Genomic DNA, 26,505 nt, shown 5'->3' with positions numbered 1-26,505 from the left:
AATAGGATGAGTTCTACAGAATAGTTCACTCTGAATAAAACTGACATAGTGATGAAATATTTTGTCAGACTGTATTGTTGCTAGACATACAATGCTCATCAGTAAATAAATGTCATGTGACTAGGGCCTCCCGTCAGGTAGACCGTTTGCCGGGTGCAAGTCTTTTGATTTGACGCCACTTCGGTGACTTGTTTCTCAATAAGGATGAAATGATGATGATCAGGACAACACAACACCCAGTCACTGAGCGGAGAAAATCTCCAACTCAGCCAGGAATCAAACCTGGGTCCTTAGGATTGACATTCTGTCTCACTGACCACTTAGCTACTGGGGCAAACTGCTCATCAGTGTTGGATAGTGAAGTTGGAATCTTCTGCAGCTTTTTATCTTTTTCGTGACAGGCAAAAGCTGTTACCAGCAAAATTTTAGGCTACAGAGTTCATGACAGCTGCATTTCTGTGTAACTTGGGAAACTATCCTACATATGCATCACAATACCACCATAACAAATACAATTACTTCATTATCATCATCATCTTCATCTTCATTTCAAGAACTACACTGTTGCCTACTCCAAACTCACAAACACATTTCCCATAAGGCTTGTTGTTCAGGATCTTCCTGGGAATTCTATGACCTCGTTTTCTCAAGAGTCATTGTCTCCCATATTCACGATACTTTTCAATTTTTTCATTTACGTTGAAAATATTTAATTTTTTTCTAATAACTTCATTTCTAATTAAGTCTCTTTTTGTACAGCCCTTCATCTTCCTTAGGAACTTCACATCCGTCTTCTGCAGTATGCTTAAGTGGAACAATATTTAATTTCATTGGTACCAAAATCAATGTAATGCAGAGCTCCATTAACCTTGTAACTAGTAGTGAGATAAGAATTATACAAAGATATCACTATTAGAGTATTATAAAAGGACATTTACAAGCATGAAAAGCCCTCTTGTTACTACATGGTTATTAAAGATTTTCAACATAAATTAAAAAATTCAAAAGCATCGTGAAGACTGGAGACAATGCCTCTCGAGAAAACGAGGTCACAGAATTCCCAAGAAGATCCTGAACAACAAGCCTTACGGGAAATGAGTTTGTGAGTTTGGAACAGGTGACAGCGTAGTCCTTGAAATGAAGATAATGATGATGAAGTAATTGCATTTGTTTTGGTGGTATTGTGTTGCCGTAGGATAGTTTCCGAAGTTACACAGAAACGCAGCTGTCATGAAGTCTGTGGCCCAACATTTTGCTCGGAACAGCTTTTTCCAGTCATGAAAAAGATAAAAAGTTGTAGAAGATTCCAACTTCACTATCCGACACTGATGAGCAGTCCACCCTGGTAGCTGAGTCGTCAGCACAACAGAATGTCAATCCTAAGGGACCGAGTTTGATTCCCAGCTGGGTTGGAGAGTTTCTCCGTTCAGTGACTGGGTGTTGTGTTGTCCTTATCATCATCATTTCATCCCCATTGACATGCAAGTCGTTGAAGTCGCCCTTTGAGAAGGGCAATCAAAGTAGAGTATTATGATGAACATAGTTGTTTAAATACAATTAATGACAACTGCTGCAATGAAAACACAGTACACAGTGATGAGTGAGGACCTAAGACCATGCACTGTTGACTGCATGGCGTAGACCAACGAATTTGTGTGTTGTGTAGATACTCTGGACTGTATTGACCAAGGTCCTATACAAACAACATAGACTGGCCAATGCACTGCCATATTTGAAGCCAACTGAAAACTTAACCACCATGTTTAGCAACATCAAGGTGGGAAATATTAGTCATCTGCTAGGACATGTTTATATGTTTGTTTTTGTTATACAAAAGCATTTGCTGCTGCCAGTCACAGAAATGACGCATTTCGAGAAATGATCCTGAGAACTAAATATGTTTGTCGTACACTATATTTGTGATGTGTGAGATGTTGCATTAATTTAGTGAATTCACTACTGAGGTGTGTTGACTTGTATCAACTTCTCTTCAGGGCAACTTCCCATTCTTGGTTTCTCTTCTGGGTGTCTTGTGCCGCTGTGCTACAACTCGTGAGTCAAATTTTCATGTTGTAGGATGACAGCACTGGGAGAAAGTTGGGGCTCCAAGCTGAAGCAGTCAGGACGAAGTTTAGCTGATTGTATGGGAAGTGACCAAAGGCTCCATTCCATGAAAGGCTATTGACTATTCGTTTTGCATCGAAAGTGTGTAGTCCCCCCCCCCCTCCCCCCCCCCCCCCCCCCCCGCCCTCTCCCCCCAATTGTGTTGCTGTCAGCCCCCATTGCGTTGCCGTCCTTTGAAGTGAAACAAGCTGTCAGTTGGGTATTCACTTGCAACCTATTACTTTTCCTCTGATTCCATCAGGAATGACCATCTGTCGGTCAGTCAATTGTCTCAATGGATGACCTGTATTGGGTCTTTTGGCTGCTTCTGTGTGCCGCTGATTACTTGCTGAACAGTGGCTGGTTTTAGTATTGTTTGAGTTGCTTGTGGTACTGTTTTTTGGTGGATCTATGAAGGGGTCAAACTAACAAGAGGCCTACTGAGATAGACAGGCAATTATTGCACCCTGTTGTTAAACTCTCTTTTTTAAAGTGTGTTTTAGAATTATGTTGGCCATCCAGTGATGTTCTGTTGGCCCTAGCTGTACAGGAGAATGACTGTCATGTAGCAGACACTGTCGACTGTTGATAAATGCCCTGTATTAGTAAGATGCAGTTTAAGTTGCTCTAACTCTAATATCGGGCTGTCAGTTTTGCAGACTGGACTACCGTATTTACTCGAATCTAAGCCGCACGTTTTTTCCGGTTTTTGTAATCCAAAAAGCCGCCTGCGGCTTAGAATCGGGTGCAAAGTAAGCGGAAGTTCTGAAAAATGTTGATAGGTGCCGCCACAACTAAGTTCTGCTGTCGAATATATGTAGCGCTACACAGGCATGCTTTGCAGGCACAAGGATAAATACGGGCGCCAAAACCTCTGCAACAGTAAATAAATTTAAAAAAAAAAGGTGGAAGATGAGCTATTTTCTCCGTCCCAAGTTTCGACCACTGCATTTTCATACATTATCTAATGAAGTACGTACAAATTCCGTATTGTTCATCTTCGAATGTAGCATCATTTCAATGTACTACGAAAATCCCACTGGCAAGACTGTTTGGGATGTTTGTCAATATGGCCAAGTCTACATTCAGAATTTTTTCCTGCCTGTGAGAAGAGATGGTTGCTAATAGGAACTTTTATGTATTGTGAATCACATCCAGTATTCTCTTCACCATAAGAATAATACGAGTACAAACATTTTGCCATGTATTGTTTCGTGTTTGCTCCTGTCTCATTTAAATCCTGTCTGCCTAATAAACTACGAAACTAAAGTGAGACAACAGCAAACGCGGAAGAATGTACATATCACGTCATATTTATATTCGTATTATTCTTAGCCTAATAGAGCAGGCTGAAGTTCAAGACATTAGTCAGGAAGAATCAATGCACTAAGAAGTGGGATACGGAAGTTCTAAGGAATGACGAGATACGTTTGAAGTTCTCTAAGGCTATAGATACAGCAATAAGGAATAGCGCAGTAGGCAACACAGTTGAAGAGGAATGGACGTCTCTAAAAAGGGCAATCACAGAAGTTTGGAGGGAAAACATAGGAACAAAGAAGGTAGCTGCGAAGAAACCATGAGTAACAGAAGAAATACTTCAGTTGATTGATGAAAGGAGGAAGTACAAACATGTTCCGGGAAAATCAAGAATACAGAAATACAAGTCGCTGAGGAATGAAATAAATAGGAAGTGCAGGGAAGCTAAGACGAAATGGCTGCAGGAAAAATGTGAAGACATTGAAAAAGATATGATTGTCGGAAGGACAGACTCAGCATACAGGAAAGTCAAAACAACCTTTGGTGACATTAAAAGCAACGGTGGTAACATTAAGAGTGCAACGGGAATTCCACTGTTAAATGCAGAGGAGAGAGCAGATAGGTGGAAAGACTACATTGAAAGCCTCTATGAGGGTGAAGATTTGCCTGATGTGATAGGAGAAGAAAAAGGAGTCGATTTAGAAGAGAGAGGGAATCCAGTATTAGAATCAGAATTTAAAAGAGCTTTGGAGGACTTACGGTCAAATAAGGCAGAAGGGATAGATAACATTCCATCAGAATTTCTAAAATCACTAGGGGAAGTGGCAACAAAACGACTATTCACGTTGGTGTGTAGAATCTATGAGTCTGGCAACATACCATCTGACTTTCGGAAAAGCATCATCCACACAATTCCGAAGACGGCAAGAGCTGACAAGTGCGAGAATTATCACACAATCAGCTTAACAGCTCATGCATCGAAGCTGCTTACAAGAATAATGGAAGAATGGAAAAGGAACTTGAGAATGCACTAGGTGATGATCAGTTTGGCTTTAGAAAAAGTAAAGGCACGAGAGAGGCAATTCTGACATTACGGCTAATAATGGAAGCAAGGCTAAAGAAAAATCAAGACACGTTCATAGGATTTGTCGACCTGGAAAAAGCGTTTGACAATATAAAATGGTGCAAGCTGTTCAAGATTCTGAAAAAAGTAGGGGTAAGCTATAGGGAGAGATGGGTCATATACAATATGTACAACAACCAAGAGGGAATAATAAGAGTGGACAATCAAGAACGAAGTGCTCGTATTAAGAAGGGAGTAAGACAAGGCTGTAGCCTTTCACCCCTATTCTTGAATCTGTACATCGAGGAAGCAATGATGGAAATAAAAGAAAGGTTCAGGAGTGGAATTAAAATACAAGGTGAAATGATATCAATGATACGATTCACTGATCTCATTGCTATCCTGAGTGAAAGTGAAGAAGAATTAAATGATCTGCTAAACGGAATGAACAGTCTAATGAGTACACATTATAGTTTGAGAGTAAATCCGAGAAAGACGAAGGTAATGAGAAGTAGTAGAAATGAGAACAGCGAGAAACTTAACATACAGATTGATGGTTACGAAGTCAATGAAGTTAAGGAATTCAGCTATCTAGGCAGTAAGATAACCACTGACAGACGGAGCGAGAAGGACATCAAAAGCAGACTCGTTATGGCCAAAAAGGCATTTCTGGCCAAGAGAAGTCTGCCAATATCAAATACCAGCCTTAATTTGAGGAAGAAATTTCTGAGGATGTACGTCTGGAGTACAGCATTGTATGGTAGTGAAACATGGACTGTGGGAAAAGCGGAACAGAAGAGAATCGAAGCATTTGAGATGTGGTGCTATAGACGAATGTTGAAAATTAAGTGGACTGATAAGGTAAGGAATGAGGAGGTTCTACTCAGAATCGGAGAGGAAAGGAATATGTGGAAAACACTGATAAGGAGAAGGGACAGGATGATAGGACATCTGCTAAGACATGAGGGAATGACTTCCATGGTACTAGAGGGAGCTGTAGAGGGTAAAAACTGTAGAGGAAGACAGAGATTGGAATACGTCGAGCAAATAATTGAGGACGTAGGTTGCTAGTGGTACTCTGAGATGAAGAGGTTAGCACAGGAAAGGAATTCGTGGCGGGCCGCATCAAACCAGTCAGTAGACCGATGATGGGGGGCAAAAAAAAAAAAAATTAATAATAATAATAATTTGTGGTACACTCAGAAATGAAGCAGGGCAATTGACTAGATTTTTAAATCTAAGATGACTCTAATTTCTGTGCAGAAAGATTTTCAAACGGAGAAAAATTGTTGCTAAACTCTCGTTCAGAGCATCATCTATCATACGCAGTCTATTATTTGGTCCAGCCTAGTCTCTTCACAAGCAACAATAATAATTAAGTGTTGAAACTGCATTTTAAATGTTTTGTGAAGTAATCATTTGGTTTCACTATAAAAATCAATACCAACTTTTTGTTCAATGTACATCTGATAAATATGCAAGGTAGTAGGCATTTCCATGCCTGAAATGTCATTAAGTCAAAAGCAGAATAACCGAATTTAAAAACTGTAAATGAATGTGCCTGTGTCTACACAAAAGATACATCAGTAATTGCAAAAATGCACTTGTTTACATTACAGTTGAAATGGTCTTCCACTGGTGGTGAAAGGAATTCATGGAAGGACCAAGCCCCAGGTTCAACATCACTTGTGGTTGACAACATCTAGATTTATGTTGTGAAAACATTCAAAACTTTCCTGTACAATGGACTGAAGCTAAAAACCTGCTGAAAACATCAATAATCGCAGAGTGCGAGAAGGGATTAAAAATTTGCTCTAAAATTTTCAAGTATTGCAACATGGTCAGGATCAGTGCAGAGCCCCAAGGCTTAGAAATGTTCCCTTTAAAAAATTAATAAACACGTTAACAGAAATAGATAAGATATTTAACAAGTCTTCCAAAACAATTTAAGAGAGTAAATGATCTGCTTCAAAACAACTAGGCTACGGTGGTGACTACCAGGAAGACAACAAATGTAAAAATAGTGACAGCAAGCACGCCTCTTTGTACATCTATGGTGAACTAAACTTGCAGTAGGGTTTATCTTAGTGGAATGTAGTAACTGTCTGATGGCTTGAAACCTTCCTGTTTGCACAATTTTGAACCTTGATTCTGGTTGGGGAAGACACACAAGGGCAATGGAAGAAGATTTCTGGGACATAGCACCACAGTAACATTAAGAACTGAAGTGACCAATGACCCACTACCACAACTTGGCATGGAATAGCAGTCCCAATGAAGTCCACATACCAGCCTCCACCCAGAAACGCGCCCACTTCCTCTCCTGTTGTCAAGTCAGCCATATGGTGAGGCACACCAGAACAGTTTGTTGGCTGGTTTGACAACCGGGAGCTAGGTCAGCATACAATATGGCTAATACCGTGTATACTCGAATCTAAGCCGCACCTGAAAAATGAGACTCGAAATTGAAGGAAAAAAAATTTTCCCTAATCTAAGCCGCACCTGAAATTTGAGACTCGAAATTCAAGGGGAGAAAAAAGTTTTAGGCCGCACCTCCAAATCCTAACAAAGTTGGTCCATTGTAATATGAGAAAAAATTTAGGTCGAATGAATGATGATACAGCTACAGTAGTTTGGTTCGAGTCGTAGGCTTAGCAGTTAAGCTTTACCAGGTAGCCATTGCTATTCATTAGCACTCCGTCCGTATTTATACGGGTACCCTTCCTTTTTCACGTGCTTCGTCTGGTTTGAATTGATTGCTTATTTTTCTTTGATCTGATAAAGTGCCGTTCTCTTTGTTATAGGTGTTTACGTCACTCTAAGCTGAAAATGGATTACTGTACTGTGTGATGCATTGTTTGCCGCCTTCTGATAATATGTGTTTATGACCTGTCGCCGCTCGCGACATGGCTTGCTTTTGTGCACGCTACCGCCGCTTACAATTAAAAAACAAAAGAGAGGAATTGTCTCGTTAGCAAAACAATGGCAAGAGACTGCTATTTGTTGTTACTTACACTACTTGTTTCTTTGATAATGATCAAAAGGAACCAAATAATAGGCTGTGTATGATGGAAGATGTTCTGAACGAGAGTTTAGCGAAAATTTTTCTCCGTTTGAAAATCTTTGCAGACGCCTCTTTTGTACATTATATTCTGCACAGAAAGTAGAGTCGTTTTAGATTTAAATATCTAGTTAATTGCCGTGCTTCATTTCTGACTCTATTACTATTAGGAATACGAAAAATATGAATATAAACATGACATGATGTGTATATTCTTCCGCGTTTGCAGTTGTCTCACTCTAGTTTCGTAGTTTATTAGGCAGACAGGATTTAAATGAGACAGGAGCAAACACGAAACAATACATGGCAAAATGTTTATATTCGAATTCTTATGGTGAAGAGAATACTGCATGTGATTTACAATTCATAAAAATTCCTATTAGCAATCATCTCTTCTCACAGGTAGGAAAAAATTCAGAACATAGAGTTGGCGATATTGACAACCATCCCAAACACTCTTGACAGTCGGATTCTCGTAGTACATTGAAATGCCGTTACATTCGAAGATGAACAATACGAAATTTGTACGTACTTCGTTGGATAATATATGAAAATGCAGTGGACGAAACTCGGGGCGGAGAAAAAAAACTCGTCTTCCACCCTTCTTTAAAAATTTATTTACTGACGCAGAGATTTTGGCGCCAGTATTTATCTTTGTGACTGCAAAGCATGCCTGTGTAGCGCTGCATATATTCGACGGCAGAAGTTAGTTGTGGCGGCACCTACCAAATTTTTCATAACTTCCGCTTACTTTGCACTCGATTCTAAGCCGCAGGTGGTGTTTTGGATAACAAAAATCGACAAAAAAGTGCAGCTTAGATTCGAGTGATTACGGTAACACTGCTGACTGGAGTGAAGTAAAAAAACGGAACAATTAGGAAATGCTTTATTAATTCTGGTTTTCAGTCTTCACAGAACGTGGGCACTGGAGAAGCAGAAGGTGGTAATGAATCAATAAACATCATCAGTCACTTGTGCATGCTGCCAATGCTGAATTGAAGATTTCTACAGCGAATAGAGAAACTGAGTGCTTCAACAGTGGTGATAACTGGGGGCATGCTGTTGTAGAAATGAACCCAGATCCTCACTGCAGAGACAACCAAAACAATGATAGTGAAGATGACACAATACCTGTCGAGGCAGCCCTATTTACATGATGCCTTACATAGCACTGATAGACCCAAGTCCCTTGTTTCTGAGCTTTACAAACAGACGCTGATGTGCTTAATACCTGAGGTGGAAAAGGAACATGAGAATGTTATAGTGAACAAACATATGAAAAAGTGTGAGCAAATGCTAACTTCCATGTATTTTATTATGTAAACGATTAGGTACGTACTGTGTTGTTATTGAAATTACTAACATATTATAAAAGCTTGTTTCCATTGCAGCAGTTGTCATTAATTGTGTTTAAATAACTATGTTCAGCGTAATACTCTACCTTGATCGCCTTTTGAGAAGACCACCCATCCAAACAATCACTTTCTCACAAAAATCCAAGAGGTCGGGTTAAAGAGGTTTCACTGCACAAATGAGAGGATGTTGAAAGCACTCTGGGCAGTGCAGAAGTGCAGGGGAGTAAAAAATGCCATCTTGCTCAGAGTCATTTCACAGAAGGACAATTGAGGGAGGCGCATGTCAATAGTTAATAGGCCAGACAGCTTTTTGTATTTGCACTACTGGGGCAGCCAAGCACTGTGGATGAACACATATATGGAATATATATGCAGACAAGGGATTTTCCAGCCAAAAGTACACTTTTTCCAGTGTGAAAATACACTTAAGTGACAGTATATGTCCCCTCAAACACTCAAACGGTAAAACTTATCAATCCTTTGAATGGTTAAGGTTTTATACACCGGCATAGAACTTCCCAGTATATTAGAAAACGATCACCCCCCCCCCCCCCCCCCCCTGTCGAGGGGAGCAAGAAACATGTTTTGGAAAGATCTTTGATGTGCAGAAACCTGTATACTGCATATTTTCGTATTATGATACACAACATATTTTTGTATTACAAAAGTATATATTCGAATTCCACCTAGCACAGCACATTAGGTTCCAAAGCACTGAAATCGAGATTGTGATGAGCTTTTGAAAGCCAAACATAGCACATGCCACATGACCTCACCAGCTGTTGATAAGATATTCTGAGCACAGGACACATGATGTAATCAGCCAACAGCAACATCACTGTTAAGTGCTGCAAACACACAAATATGATAAGTTAATGGTTTGAATTAATAAACATAGTGTAGCTATAAGAGACTGGCCTTGAAGATTAATAAACTACAAGAAAAGCTAGGTTTCACAGATAATATTGGCCTTTTTTGGGTGTGGTACAGTTTAAGATACATCACACAAATGTGCCAGTAATATCTTGAATAATGACATAAATGTCTGGTGTCTGGGCTCGAAATTCTTATCAGTGACTGGTGCTTAAAGTGTTTAACTTTAAATGAAAGCTCTGTGATTTAAGAAATCACAAGAACATTCTCACACGTAACATAATTCATCTCACATAAAGTGAAATTTTCTTTGAAAGTTAATGTTTTTGCTAACCACCATTCGTAATAATTTCCCCACAACCTGGCCAAATTCATTTCAGCAGTTGTCAGAGAGCACCCACAAACAGGCGTTACTGCATGTGCACAGCTACAATGCTGGAGGAAACCTGTATCTTAGTACATATACAGCATTAAGAGATCTTACATTATATCATAAATGAAACAAAACACCAGAGGACATTCCAACAGCATCAGAATTTTGACATAAAAGTGCACTGTCTTAAAGCCTTTGACTCATTTTGCTGATGGCAGACACTCGTGTGCGCACTGTATTTTTTTGTTCTAAATGGCACCTTTACTTTGCAACTTAAGGTAAATATTTTTTTACTCTCGTTTATGTTTTATTGCTGCAGCACTATTCTGCAGTGGCTGGATACAGTAAAATTCTTTGTCAGAATATCAGTTCTTACCAGTCAAAATCACAAAAAATTTACTGAAAACCAAAAAAAAGAAGAATAAAAAAGAAAAATTCTCCAAAATTCCAGGATTTTATCCCAGTTTTCTTCCGGATGCAAAAATTCTCAGATTTTTCCCAGGTTTCTCAGGGCGTACACATCCTGTCATGTACAATCTCCTGTGGTGCAGGAGCCCCTGTTGCAAAACATTTTACAAATCTGGATGGCGGAAAAAAGAGAAACATTTTAGCAAAAGGCAGAAGTGTACACAAAAATAGAAAGCTAAGTTCCTCTCAGTAAATCACTGGATGCCACAGACAGACAATGATAACGGAATGGGGATCTGCAGTTTTGAAATCATGACACAACAATGGACGTGTCAGGTTAACGAAGACTGAATGTTTACTCAATATAAGAATCAAAGGGACTGGATCCTGTAAAAACATTAAGTTAGACAGATAAATTCAACTGTAAGGTCGAGGCCCGCCTCACTGGTCAAAGAGAGAGATGATGGGGAGGGGAGGGGGGGGGGGGGGGGGGGAGAGTGACACTATTTTTTTTCTCTATAAAATTTTAGAATGTACGTTACTGGTTAACTGAAGAGAGGGTGCTTACAAAAGGGGATTAGCTTGTTCCTAGGAACAATTTGATCGCTTGGTGCTGGGAAGATCTGAAGCCAAACCAACCTAAATACAGGAAATGAAGTGAAACACAGCAACCCAAGATTTACTGGTAGAAAACATTCAATTAGAAATCACTCTGTCTTCATCTATTTCATCAACAACTTCTGCCATAAACTTCAAAACAGCCAGCCTGCTGTCATGAGAGCTGCTGTTGGGACTTAGAGAAAATTCAGGCTGATTTGAACTCTGCCATTGGCGAGGGTCATCGGTGGCACCACTGACTGATTCTGCAGCCACTTCAGTCTCCACCTACAACAATATGGCGAGGTCGAGCCGCAATCACGAGACATTGTGTGGGGAAACTTAAGTCACTTTACACCATTTTGACCACTTCATGATTCACTTTGGAGACTAGCATTTTTAATTTAATGAACAGTCCACTTTCAACTCCACCCACAGGTATAATGTATTCCCTTCTGTGGTATTGTTTGCCTTTCAATTAACATCACAACAATCAGTGGTCATATACGATTGGGTTTCATTCACTTGTGCGATTATCACAACCTCTCCCTCAACCCTTTTGTGATGTATCCCAAGGTGTTTATTAGTATTGGCATAGTTTGTCAACTGTCTATGCATAACTTTACCAGAATAAATCAAAGTAATTGCAATTCTTTTCTCATTTAGTAGTCATAGGTCTCACAATTCTCCATTTTGGAGGATGATTAATTAATGTATGTCACAGACAGGGCACACACAATTATTACATAAAAACTAACAACCAGACACAAATGACCTCTAGCAGTATGAGCAGGTTTATGAAGAAAAACAAAAGCTGGAAGTTTCACTAGCAATTAGTATCTGGCAGTTAAGAAGTTGTCTTCTTTTATATTTCCTGAAGTTCTCAGTACAAAGCAGTTTATAAATCAAAATAAATATAGTAAAACAACTAATCCATTAACTTACTATTTTGTTTCTGACTATTTATAGAAGCAATTCAAATAAGAATAAAAGAAAAATGCTTCCAGTAGTAGCAATCTTAAATGAACTAATTTGTGATCAATTTTAGAGATATAACTAATTTCACAGCAACTTACCTGCACACAGCTCATCCTTACATCTGGAGATGAGTCATACAACAAAAACCCAATATACTTGAGGTATTTATCTTGTAGGTACGTTCCATGGTAAGTCCTTATCCATGATCCAAGATTCTCACAACACAGTACTCGAATTTCTGCACACACATCCCTAAAACAATATTTAGTGACACATAAAATTTTATTGTATGTAGAATCCTATCAAAAAAGGAAAAAAAAGTCATACAACTAGGGCCCATGGCTGAGGAGGTAACCCTCAATGGAGTTGTACTTCATGGTTTGGTTCACATCACATTTGTTGTAAATCACCAACCTGGAAGTGAGTGCCAATAGACAAAAAACTGGAAACATTTCATATCATCAGCATGTGTACTAGTACTTTGGAATAATTACAAAACCTATCACCAGTGAGTTTCACTATTGAACAGTAGGGCAGTACTCTAATCAATGAGTACATAAAATTTCAATATAAAATCTAGTTGTAATGAGAAACAGGGCATTACTCTATTGAATGAGCACATAAAATTTCATTAAGAAATCTGGTTATAATGAGAAACAAACTGACATTGCCAGTTAACATAGAGCACTAAATGTAACAAATGTCATTGACATTATCTACACATTTCACAAGAGAAAATGTGCCAGATGACTACTGTGAGACACTCAGTTACACACTTGTATGTACACCTTTATGTAGAAGACAAGCAATGTATTGTACATTTTTGACATAGACAGGTCAGATTTTTTGAAAACAAAATGTAAATAAGTAAAACAAAGTAAATAAACAATAAATTGTGCAGCAGCAACAAAGCAGATCTGGAAGAAATGTGTTGTGAAAGATTTAAAGATATTATCCTCATTCACGTCTACTGAGATACTTAAGAATGTTCAGTGGGTTCACTTGTCTTGCTTTCACTATCTGTACAAGCTGTGGTAATTTGGTCAATAAACTGTCAACAATAAGGTATGAATGTTAATGTTTTTTCTATAAGTAACATGTAAATAATACTGCCATGAAAAAAAAGAGAAAGAATCAAGCAGTAATGAATTAAAACTTAACGGCAGTATGGCACACAATACTAATGTCAGCATAAACTGAATGGGACACGTTTCATCCCAAACAAGCCACACAGCACATACCGTTTAACTTTGCACTATAGTGTAGATACTCTTAGTGCAATGTACCTGTGGATGCAAAGATAAATTGGGGTAAGAAATCAAATAAAATCATTTCATAAAAAGCCACTAAAGACCATGGGTCGCTTGTACCAAAATATTTATAAAATGTCCCTGGAATAACCTCCAAAATTTTGTCAATGAAGTTCGGGTTCACATGTAAGTTCACATCACATGTATATGTAAATATAAGTTCCAAAATTACAGACTTTGCCTGAAGACGTGGCTGGTCATCCTTTCAATGGAATTTTTTGGCACTGCTTGTGAGGGAAATACTGATACAGGACTTCAGGTTTGTTCAATGTTGTCCTGGCTTCAGAAGTGGTACTAAATGCGGGAGCTTTGTGTATAATTCCACAGTAGCTTCTTTCTCAAAGTGCTTGGTGGTGTGGCACAGCAACACAGTGTGTGTATGTGTGTGTGGTCTTCAGTCCTGAGACTGGCTTGATGCAGCTCTCCATGCTACTCTATCCTGTGCAAGCTTCTTCATCTCCCAGTACCTACTGCAGCCTACATCCTTCTGAATCTGCTTAGTGTATTCATCTCTTTGTCATCCTTTACGATCTTTACCCTCCACGATGCCCTCCAACACTAAATTGGTGATCCCTTGATGCCTCAGAACATATCTTACCCAACCAATCCCTTCTTGTAGTCAAGTTGTGCCACAAACTCCTCTTCTCCCCAATTCTATTCAATACCTCCTCATTAGTTATGTGATCTACCCATCTAATCTTCAGCATTCTTCTGTAGCACCACATTTCAAAAGCTTCTATTCTCTTCTTGTCTAAACTATTTATTGTCCATGTTTCAGTTCCATACATGGCTACACTCCATACAAATACTTTCAGAAACGAATTACTGACACTTAAATCAATACTCGATGTTAACAAATTTCTTTTCTTCAGAAACGCTTTCCTTGTCATTGCCAGTCTACATTTTATATCCTCTCTACTTCGAACATTATCAGTTATTTTGCTCCCAAAATAGCAAAACTTCTTTACTACTTTAAGTGTCTCATTTCCTAATCTAATACCCTCAGCATCGCCCGACTTAATTCGACTACATTCCATTAACTTCATTTTTCTTTTGTTGATGTTCATCTTATACCCTCCTATCAAGACACTGTCCATTCCATTCAACTGCTCTTTCAAGTCCTTTGCTGTCTCTGACAGAATTACAATGTCATCGGCAAACCTCAAAGTTTTTATTTCTTCTCCATGGATTTTAATACCTACTCCAAACTTTTCTTTTGTTTCCTTTACTGCTTGCTCAATATACAGATTGAATAGCATCGGGAGAGGCTACAACCCTGTCTTACTCCCTTCCCAACTACTGCTTCCCTTTCATGTCCCTCGACTCTTATAAACTGCCATCTGCTTTCTGTACAAATTGTAAATAGCCTTTCGCTCCCTGTATTTTACCTCTTCCACCTTCAGAATTTGAAAGAGAGTATTCCAGTCAACATTGTTAAAAGCTTTCTCTACGTCTGCAAATGCTTTCCTTAATCTTTCTTCTAAGATAAGTCGTATGGTCAGTATTGCCTCACATGTTCCAACATTTCCACGGAATCCAAACTGATCTTCCCCGAGGTCAGCTTCTACCAGTTTTTCCATTCGTCTGTAAAGAATTCATCTGTCAACACCTGCTTTCTTTGGGATTGGAATTATTATATTCTTCTTGAAGTCTGAGGGAATTTCGCCTGTCTCATACATCTTGCTCACCCGATGGTAGTTTTTTGTCAGGACTGGCTCTCCCAAGGCTGTCAGCAGTTCTAATGGAATGTTGTCTACTCCCGGGGCCTTGTTTCGACTCTTCCATATTTCCATAATATCATCCTCAAGAACATCGCCCCTGTATAGACCCTTTATATACTTTTTCCACCTTTCTGCTTTCCCTTCTTTGCTTAGAACTGGGTTTCCATCTGAGCTCTTGATGTTCATGCAAGTGGTTCTCTTTTCTCCAAAGGTCTCTTTAATTTTCCTGTAGGCAGTATCTATATTACCCCTCGTGAGATAAGCCTCTACATCCTTACATTTTTCCTCAAGCCGTCCCTGCTTAGCCATTTTGCACTTCCTGTCGATCTCACTTTTGAGACGTTTGTATTCCTTTTTGCCTGCTTCACTTACTGCATTTTTGTATTTTCTCCTTTCATTAATTAAATTCAGTATCTCTTCTGTCACCCAAGGATTTCTACGAACCCTCGTCTTTTTACCTACTTGATCCTCTGCTGACTTCACTATTTCATTCCTCAAAGCTACCCATTTTTCTTCTACTGTATTTCTTTCCCCCATTCCTGTCAATTGTTCTTATGCTCTCCCTGAAACTCTGTACGACCTCTGGTTCTTTCAGTTTATCCAGGTCCCATCTCCTTAAATTGCCACCTTTTTGCAGTTTCTTCAGTTTTAATCTACAGTTCATAACTAATAGATTGTGGTCAGAGTCCACATCCGCCACTGGAAATGTCTTACAATTTAAAATCTGGTTCCTAAATCTCTGTCTTACCATTAGATAATCTATCTGAAACCTTCTAGTATCTCCAGGGTTCTTCCATGTATACCACCTTCTTTGATGATTCTTGAACCAAGTGTTAGCTATGATTGTGTTATGCTCTGTGCAAAATTCTACCAGGCAGCTTCCTCTTTCATTTCTTAGTCCCAATTCATATTCACCTACTACGTTTCCTTCTCTTCCTTTTCCTACTATCGAATTCCAGTCACCCATTACTATTAAATTTTCGTCTCCCTTCACTACCTGAATAATTTCTTTTATCTCATCATACATTTCATCAATTTCTTCATCATCTGCAGAGCTAGTTGGCATATAAACTTGTACTACTGTAGTAGGCGTGGGCTTCTTGTCTATCTTGGCCACAATAATGTGTTCACTATGCTGTTTGTAGTAGCTTACCCGCACTCCTATTTTTTTTTTTTATTCATTATTAAACCTACTCCTGCATTACCCCTATTTGATTTTGTATTTATAACCCTGTATTCACCTGACCAAAAGTCTTTTTCCTCCTGCCACCGAACTTCACTAATTCCCACTATATCTAACTTTAACCTTTCCATATCCCTTTTTAAATTTTCTAACCTACCCGCCCGATTAAGGGATCTGACATTCCATGCTCCGATCCATAGAACACCAGTTTTCTTTCTCCTGATAATGACGTTCTCTTGAGTAGTCCCCACCTGGAAATCCGAATGGGGGACTATTTTACCTCTGGAATATTTTACCCAAGAGGACGCCATCATCATTTAATCATACAGTAAAGCTGTATGCCCTTGGGAAAAATCATGGCTGTATTTTCCCCTTCCAAGCAACACAGTATATTGTGAAACTTTTTGGGTCCATATTGCAGCTGCCGCTGTTTAAAGCTCACTACATTTGGGAATGACCATAAATGCTAATCACCATATAGAGATGCTGAGTCACAGATACTCAAAACAAAATAAACTGTCAGAAAGTGAGCTTTTTGCCAGCAAGACCTTCGTTGGAAATAGACAACGTACACACACACTCCTCCAAGTGCAACTCACACACACAATTCCACAGTCTCTGGTCTCAGCAGCCAGAGACTGTGTCACGTGTGTATTGTCAGTTGTGTTTAATTGAGTGTGAATGTGTATGCTGTCTATTTCTGATGAGGGCCTTGTTGGCCGAAAGCTCACTTTCTGACAGTCTTTTTGCTGTGCATAACTGACTCAGCATTTCCTTTATATTATGAGTAGCAACTATCCGTTTCATAAAGTTATACATTCTATCCTAGATTTTCCATTGTTTGAGAATGAGTATAAAGCAAGAACAAGCCTTGACAACCATGTTAATTCCATCACTGTCATTGTAGAGATTGCTTTAACAGAAATTACGTTTCGTAGCACAGGACTATACTTTTCATTAAAATATTTCTCTTGCAAACATATACACATGGATCTGTCACACGCCAAAGCTTGAATTCCTTGATGTAAATCCTGAATCAACTCATTTTCTTTACAGTGACTCTCTGGAACCTCCTGGCTCCAGCACAGAATATGTACCTAGTTAACTATGATTCTTGAATATGTTTTTTATTTACAAAAACAGGCCAACTCATGCTGCAATCATATAACAGACTGAGAAATTAATACATAAAAGTAATACAAAACATTCCCTACCAGACATGGGTATTTTTGAAGCTATTTTACATATTGTGTTTGGGCAGTGAGATCAAAACTATAACGCTGATGTATGGCATTGGAACTAGCATGCAACATCTGTCTTCAAGACAAATTAAATAAGCTACAATGTAGTTTGCCAAAACTGGTAAACTCAAGGGCAAATTAAATTTTAGGGGTGTCGTCAAAACAAGCATCACTATGGAAATCAAGTATCTAATAAAACATTACTGTCAACTGCCATGATGCCACTACCCAGATAGTGCTTATCACCAGGAGCATTCTCTGATAACAATCATGCCTATCAGAATCCTGCATATAAGCTGGCATAAGGCTAGTCTGAGCCACTTTGTAATTCTATCGCAGCATTGATGCAGTGGAAGCGCATGCTTGTTGCTCTATTAGTTTGATTCTCGCTATGGATTTGGTTTATTAGTGTTTATTCTTTGGATTCTCTTAGTATCCAGCTATACTTGCGACAATGTGCAAACTGGACTTCAGATGGGTCACTTACTTTAAAGATCATAAGCACTGCTTTAGGGAGCATTCCGTAACATATCTCATTTTGTTGAATAAACTGGGTTGAGTCTTAAGTTTTGAGTGTAGATCACCTTTACAAAATAAAGGCTGAAGCTTTTTCTCAACTGATTCTCATTTAGACAATCCTGAATTCCACTGCCTTATTATTTTCTTACTCTTTTAGAAGTTGAGGTTCTTTTAAAGTGATTTTCTTTGTACAAAAAGTAACATTCTGGATGAAATCAGTTACTTGATGGTATGTCAATGTTTCCTTTAAAAGTAATCCATTTCACTGGAGTCTGAAAGATCTGGGAGACTCAATAAACAGTTTTTTTGAAAAGGCAATCTTTCACGGCTATCCCCACCTTTCTAAAACCAAAAATAAATTTTTAGAAGCTAACTGTGTATTTTTTGTAATTAGACAGCGTTAGTGGTCTACACACCCAAAAGTGAGTTTTAGAAGCAAGTTGAAGACTTCATTTAGATCTGACAAAAGCTAAATAATTACACCACAGAGTTCACCCAAGTTGAGACCCAAATGGAGAGTCAACCATAACACCACAAGCGCACAGCAGGAACACCAATGACTATTAACTGATTTGCCTCAACATTGCTCTATCCCAGTGGTATACAGCAAATCTTTGGGTCCATATGACAAAGTTAGATCCTCAAATTTCTCTGGCACTGTCCCCACCAATGAACTTTTAGTGACTCCTGTATCCCTATCTTCAAAGTAGTCACCTCAGGCATATATGCAACAATCTCAGTTTTGTTCCTTATTTAGTGAGCAGTCCTAGAAGTCTGCAGAGTGAAAGATGTTCAGGACCTATTGCAATTCATCTTGGATGTCTTCAGTGAAGTCAAGAGTTTCATCTTTGGAAACAGGTAGAAGTCACATGGGGATAGTTCTGGCAAGTAGGGAGGGTGGGGGGACAGTTGTCATGTTGTTTTATGCAGGAATCCCTTCGGAACAAGTGAGGTGAGCATGGATGCATTGTCATGGTGCACCAACCACTCACTTTTTCCACAATTCTGGCTGTTTGCTCTGAACATTTACCTTCAGTCGCCTCAAAACCTCACAGAAAAACTACCCATTGACATTCTGACCAGGTGTAACAAACATCTTATGCACTATTTCCTGAGTGTCAGGGGAGGGGGGAAAAAAATGATCAGCATTGCCTTCATATTGCTACGAGCTTGTTGAGCTTTTTCAACCTTGGAGAAGACTGTTTTTATCATTGTGATAGTCATTGCTTTGTTTCATGGTAGTAACTGTAAACCCAAAATTCATCTCCTGTTATCACTCAGAATAAGAAATTTAGGACACTCTTGACTTCTTTGCTGTACACCAGTGCATGTCTGAATCCCGAAGTTTTGCTAGTTGATGCTGAGATGGTGATGGACAAACTTTGCCGCAATTCATCACATGTTCAGTTCATCAGCTAGAACTCGTTGAAATGTACTGTATGACAGCCCAAGTCTCTTACTTGCCTTCAGTCTTCGTGTATCATGTCATGCACTTTCGTAATCATTTATGGTCTTGTGCATTTTGACAGTTGACGAAAATGTTTGTCATCTTGCATAGATTCTCGACCTTCCTTGAAGCACTTGAACCATGCAAATGTCCTGACTGGACTCAGTGCACTCTCATCAAATGTCTCTGACAGAATGTGGTGGCTTTCAGCTACTGTTTTCTTAAACTTGAAATAGAATTTGATGGAAATCCATTGCTCCTTCACGTTACTAATTTCGCAACCCGCAGAAGCACTGGAACATATCCTGACAAGCGCCACTACAATTCACAACTGCATGCACCAAAGATGAGGCAACTTTGTGTTGCAGAAACTAAGACGTGTACCTAAAGACATCTAGCAGCGGAATGTCATACTGCTACTGGTTTCACTGGTACAATGAAATCCTCAGATATTTTGGGAAGCACATCATATGTGATCTAAACAGACTAAAAATGTAGGAGGAAGGTGACGAATCAAATGACAAATATCTGTCTGAATGGAACATGAGACAATAAAGGGAAAAACTCTAACATGTAGTAGGTGAAGATACACTATCTGAGGAAAAGTATCCAGACAATCTTATGTAATGTATAACTAATCACTGAAGGTCACAAAGGAGGTGTTGAGACTGTACAAAAACAAAATGTACCAGACACGAGAGTTCAATGACTACGAATGTGGAGTAGTCATTGGATATCACCTGAGTAACATCCATATGGGACAACTCAAGCCTTCTGAAGCTGCTGAAGTCGACTATTGGTGATGTGATTGTGAAATGGAAATGCAAAGGAACAACCGCAGATACACTAAGCTCAGGCAGATCTCATGTACTGGTAGACAAGGACTGTCAAGCACTGGGGAGGGCGGGTGTAAAACAATCACATGACATCAGCAGAAAAAATCACTTGTGAGTTCCAAAGTGCTACCAGGAGTCCAGCTAGCAAAATGGCTGTGTGTATGGAGTTAAAAAGTAATGGAATGCAATGGTTGAGTAGCTTCCCATAACCCACTAATTTATGTAGTCAATGCTAAACAACACTTGAGTTTATGTAAAGTGTGGTACCACTGAACAGTCAATGAAAAAATGAGGGATTCGAAGTGATGAATCATGCTATGTCTTTTGGCAATCCAATGGAAAGGTTCGGAAAGGCAAATGCCTCGTGAATTTTACCTGCCATCACATGTAGAGTCAACAGTGATGTACGGAGGAAGCAGTGGTTAGTGTATGGTCCTTCTTGTACTTTAGAAAACATTAAATGAAGAAGAATTTGAACATATTTTACAGTATTTTGTATCACGTACAGGAGAGGTACAGTTCAGAGACGATGACTTTGTCAGCATTACAATGTGCCTTGCCAGTAAACAGCATCTGTAAAGCAATGGTCAGTGGACAACATTCCTGAAATGGACTGGCTTGCTCAGAATCACGACCTGAATCCAATGGAATACCTCTGGAATGAATTAGAAAGTCAATTTTGCTAGAGAGCCCAGCATCCAACATCACTACCTTAAACTTTCTGGTAGATCAGAACCTCATGCTGGACCAAGGCTCAAATTCAGGACCTTTACCTTTCACAGGCAAGTGCTCTGTCAACTGAGCTACCCAAGCATGACTCAGGACCCATCCTCACAGGAGAGCTTCTGTGAAGTTTGGAATGTAGGAGATAAGGTACTGGTGGAAGTAAAGCTGTGTAAACAGGTTGTGAGTCATGTGTCATGCTTGGGTAGCTCAGTTGGCAAAACCACTTAATCACAAAAGGCGAAGGTCCGAAGTTCAAGTCTCCGTTCATCACTCAGTTTTAACATGCCAGGAAGTTTCACACCAGTGCACAATCTGCTCATCCTGAAAACATCCCCCAGGCCACCACGAAGCCATGTCTTTGCATAGCCTTCTTCCAATAGTGCTAGTCTTGCAAGTTCGCAGGAGAGCTTCTGTGAAGTCTGGAAGGTAGGAGATAAGGTACTGGCACAAGTAATGCTGTGAGGATGGATTGTGGGTTGTGTTTGGTTAGCTCAGTCGGTAGAGCTCTTGCCAGTGAAAGGTAAAGGTCCTGAATTTGAGCCTTGGTCCAGCATGAGGTTCAAGTTTCGATCCAGCACACAGTTTCAATATAAGCACACAATCCACTACAGAGTGAAAATCTCATTCTGGAAACATCCCCCAGGCTATGGCTAAGTCATGTTTCTGCATATTCTTTCTTCCAGGTCTGCTAATCCTGCAAGTTTCTGTGAAGTTTGGAAAGTAGGAGATGAGGTACTGGCAGAAGTAGAGCTGTGAAGACGGATTGTGAGTCATACTTGGGTAGCAAAGTTGGTAGACCACTTTTCCATGAAAGGCAGAGGCACACAGTTTTAATTTGCCAGGAAGTTTCCTGCCACACAATCCACTGCAGAGGAAAAATATCACCCTGGGATCGCTACCTTCTCTGGTTTTAATTCTTGAGAAAGAATGGCTGCTATAATTGAGGAACTTACTCAAATACAAAAGGACGGGAAGAGTATGAAGACAGACACGAGTACATAGCCAAAACTTACGAAAAGCTGTATACCCTGAAAGGGCCAACTCTGAAGTTATTCTTAAGAATACAGCAATAAACTAGCATAGTTAATAATGTAAACCTGAATACTGCATTTGTGTTACCCGGTCTAGTGCCTTTTAGAAAATTTTTCTGTATGGAAGCAACAAAAACAACATTTTTTTAAAAACAATGTACCCCCTCCCACACCTCCTGCCCAAAGTGTTATGCCAAACATTAACATTTTCAAATGAGAACACAACTCCTGTAACAGAATGAACTGTTTTACAACAAATTTGCTTCATCTGGTCCTCACCAATACAACAAGCCACCTTCCTCAATGCTGACCTCCACCTACATCAGTACCTCCATCCATATCAAACCTATCAACTTACCTCTTCTTCAACAGCTGCCACCCATTCCATACCAAAAGATCCCTTTCAAACAGCCTAGCCAATAATGGCGGTCACATCTGTAGTGACAAGCAGTCCCTCTCAAAATATACGAGTCTCACTGAGGCATTCACTGACTGTAGTTATCTCCTAACATTGAGCAAAAAGACCTATCCAGTGCCTTACCTCTCCTGGCACCCAACACCTCCCAAAGTCACAGTGTCTGGCCACAGAGGAGCATTCCCCTCATGACTCAGTATCATCCAGGACTTGAGCAGCTGCATCACATTCTCCACCAGGGTTTCAACTACCTCCTCCCATGACCTAAAATGAGGAATGTCCTACCCACTGTCCTCCCCACCACTCCCTCAGAGGTATTCCACTATGCACCAAACCTACACAATATCCTCAACCATACCTACACAACCACTGCTTGAATGCAATGCCTCAAGGCTCATATCCCTGCAACAGACCTAGATGCAAGACCTGTCCCATACATCCTCCCATCACCACCACCTGTTCCAGTATGGTCACAAGCACCTTCTGTCATATCATAGGCATGGCTACCTGTGAAACTTGTCATGTGATCCGCAACCTATGCTGCAACCACTGTGGTTTGTTCTACAAAGGGCGTTCAAAAGTTTTGCACAGTCGTGTCCAATTTTCTTATTTTTTTGAGGAGGAGAATGAAGTTTTTTGTGAACTTACTTGGAACATTTAGCTATAAGTTGGTGTACAAAATTATTTTCTTTTATTTACAGGTGAACCATAATGGACCGTGATATTGATGTCAGGTTGCGACAACAGTCAGTGAGGGGAGTTCCTATTCAAGACCGGCGATGACTCTTGTCACATCGATTCACAGGAAGTTGCTCCCTGTTTATGGGGAGGACACAGTGTCTCGCAGCAGTATTCAGTGGTGGTTGCAGAGGTTTAAAGAAGGTGATTTCTCTCTACTGGACATTGCACGATGCGGTAGACCACCGACGGCAGTGAGTGATGTGAATAAGGAGACCATTGATCAAATAATCCAAAATGACAGATGTGTGATGACACGACAACCTGCTGAAATGACTCGTTAGTCATTGAGTAGTGTGGTATCACTGGTACAGTCACTAGGGTACAGAAAAATCTGTGTATGTTGGGTGCCTAGATTACTGACAAGAGAAATGAAAATGATGATGAAGAATGTGTGTGAGGGTCTCATTAATACCTTACTGAGAAGTGGAAACAGTGTTTTGACAGCATCATTACCCAGGATGAAACATGGTTGTTTTTGTCCAAATCTGGGAGCAAAACCCAATCCATGGAGTGGCGTCACCTGGTTTCCCCCTGGAGGAAGAAACCAAGACTTTCATGAACAGCATGCCGAAAGGTAGAGGCCTCCTTCTTCTGGGATCAGTGTGGGGTCATTTTCATTGACTTTTTGGAACCTGGCTCCACAATTAACTGGAACTGTCACTGTTTATCATTGGACAAGCTGCGACGTGCCATCAAGACCCACAGACCACAGCTTCAGGGTCAGCTCATCAGACCACACCATGACAATGCCAAACCCCATACAGCCCTTATGACACACAAGAAAATCAGAAAAATGGGTTGGAAAATTGTTCCTCATCCACCCTACAGTCCAGACTTGGCTCTGTCCGATTTTTACCTCTTTGGTCGTCTGAAGGCCCACCTGCATGCTAAAACATTTGATAGTAAGAAAAACCTTATTTCCTGTGTCAAGCGATGGTGTAAAAGTCAGTCCCCAGAATTTTATCAAAATGCATTTACATCACGGAAAGAACATTGGGCCAGATGTGTCAGAGCTGATGGAGGCTACATTGAGTAGGCTCAATGTATAGCTAAATGTTCCAAGTTCCCAAAATTTTCATTCTCCTCCTGCAAAAAATATAAAAAAATAGAGGCGACTGTGCAAAACTTTTTGAATGCCAGAAGGGCTCAATGTATAGCTAAATGAGCCAAAGGGCATTAAAAAATAACTCATGTTGGTACATTTTTTAATCATAACCTGTTATACCGATGGTTCAGTAGTATGCACACCAGTTCAGATCCAATAAGTTATGGTAAAAATCCACATCTGCATCAACTAATCTGCCATAATTTGGGGCATATTCCAAAAGAACAGTCAAAAAAGCGTGACAACCATGATCATAACTAACACTGCCGTGAGTGAAAAAAGAGAAAAGGAAGCTTCAACAATTGGAAATGAGGAAAACACAAAACTGAAAGGAGAGACTGGCCAGGTAATGAATCTTAAAGGCACTCCTCACAACACCTTCCATTTTGTCAGTGTCTCTTTCTAATCTCTCCCTCTCCCACTTTCTAAGTTTCACATAAACAGTCCTGGATACCTACACAGACTAACACTTCTACAACAAATGTGATTGCAGGGATATGGCTCAGCTGCATCCTATTAATATTTCCAGGATGAACCTTTCACCTGTGGAGTACACACTCTGATAGATTAAAAATGTGTCTGAACAATGGTGCTATAACTCGGACCCTTGTTTCGCCAGCAATGATCTTATCAGACATGAGTCAGCCTTTAAAGCTGCAGTTCTGCTGTATCTTCTTTCTCTAAACTACACAAAATTGCTTCTGCATACCTTGCTGAACCAGCTCTCTTAGAAGGATATCAAGGGGAAATGGCTTAGCCACACGTTGGTAACATTCTGGGGATTGACTTTTACACCATCGCTTGACACTGGAAATAAGGTCTTTCTTACAGAACGTTTTTCTCACAATGCAGCAGAGATTGCATCAATCCTTTGATGTTTTTGCGAAACTGTTCTCATAGGCTCACCATCCACATACTTCTCATGATTTGCCTTGTTAGCTTCAATTCCACCAGTATGTCTCCCCTATTTAATTTTACTAAAAATAAAATAAATTAAAGTTTGAAGGAAGAAAAGTGACCAGCTTATGAGCCAACTTACTTTCTTAACTTGTATGTGATCCCTGGAGCAGACTGTGTGTGTATGTGTAACATCCTTTATCAATGAATGTCAATATGGAGACCAACAATGTTACGCCACCGTTAACCTAAACAGCCCCGAAAAACAGATATGAACCTTTCCTCTGAAAGCCTTAGCCCCACAGAAGTATACGCCCTTTACAAAGGCCTCGCCTGTTGAACCAAACTCAAATTCAATCATGCATGACTTGTTAAAGACCTTCTCACCTTCTCCTGGTCCCTACAGCCAACCCTACCAATTGGGCTCAACCAAAGATCAATGTTGAACCCTGTCTAACTGTGCACACCTTCTTTCAATCGTGACCCACCACACTGTCCCTAAACCATGCCCTGCTAACTTTCCAGAATTTATTAACATTGAACCTTGCATTGCATCACCATCATTCCCCAAATCCCTCAAAACACAAGCTTATCCTACATCTGCACAAAGAACTGTAATCCACCACCAAAAAACTGATCCCAACATTACAATCCAACCTGCTTACAAAACTTCCACCACTGTTGTTTTGAACTGTAAGGATTACCTGGCAAAACAACTCTACAGCTGTCAGATTCATCCATCTACAAACCCTGCCACAGTGACCCCATTCCAGAAATCCAGAAGGATCTCTAGCCTCTCCTCAAATCCTTAGGCTCATCCCAGAACCCCTCCCCAGATTCCATCTCTCTCCTCAACTCTACCACTCCCTGCGCTCCAAACTTCTACATACTGCCTAAGTCCGTAAAGCCAACCAGCCAGGACACCCTGTTGTGGCCAGTTGCTGCGCCACTACTGACAGAATCCGTGCTCGCATACACCAAAATCTACAGCCTATTACCACAACCCACTGTTTTATATAGAAGATACCAACCATATTCTCCACTGCCTCTATAGAGTTCCTGTTCCTTTACCACATGGTGTCCTGCTTGTCACTGCTGAGGCCACCTTCCTTTACACTAACAACCCTAACGTCTATGGCCTTTCCACTATTGAACACTAACTTTCCCAGCACATGACAGATTCCAAACTTACAACCTCTTTCCTAGTCATCATGACCAACTATATCCTCATCCACAATTACACCTCCTTTGAAGGCATGACCCCC

The 26,505-nt window shown here is 39.9% G+C and overlaps 1 protein-coding gene across 1 annotated transcript in view; it reads right to left on the bottom strand.

Moving 5' to 3' along the window:
* The window catches only part of LOC126278621 (cohesin subunit SA-2-like), a 379,668-nt gene that overhangs the window by 330,871 nt on the left and 22,292 nt on the right, over positions 1-26,505 (bottom strand). Inside the window, exon 5 of the mRNA XM_049978860.1 lies at positions 12,167-12,320. Within this exon, the coding sequence (XP_049834817.1) occupies positions 12,167-12,320 (154 nt within the window). The remainder of the gene's footprint in view (positions 1-12,166; positions 12,321-26,505) is intronic.

Source organism: Schistocerca gregaria, chromosome 6 (assembly GCF_023897955.1).
Source record: "Schistocerca gregaria isolate iqSchGreg1 chromosome 6, iqSchGreg1.2, whole genome shotgun sequence".
NCBI classification, from domain to species: domain Eukaryota; kingdom Metazoa; phylum Arthropoda; class Insecta; order Orthoptera; family Acrididae; genus Schistocerca; species Schistocerca gregaria.
The sequence above is the reverse complement of the archived record's forward strand: the minus strand, read 5'-3'. Positions and strand labels throughout refer to the sequence as shown.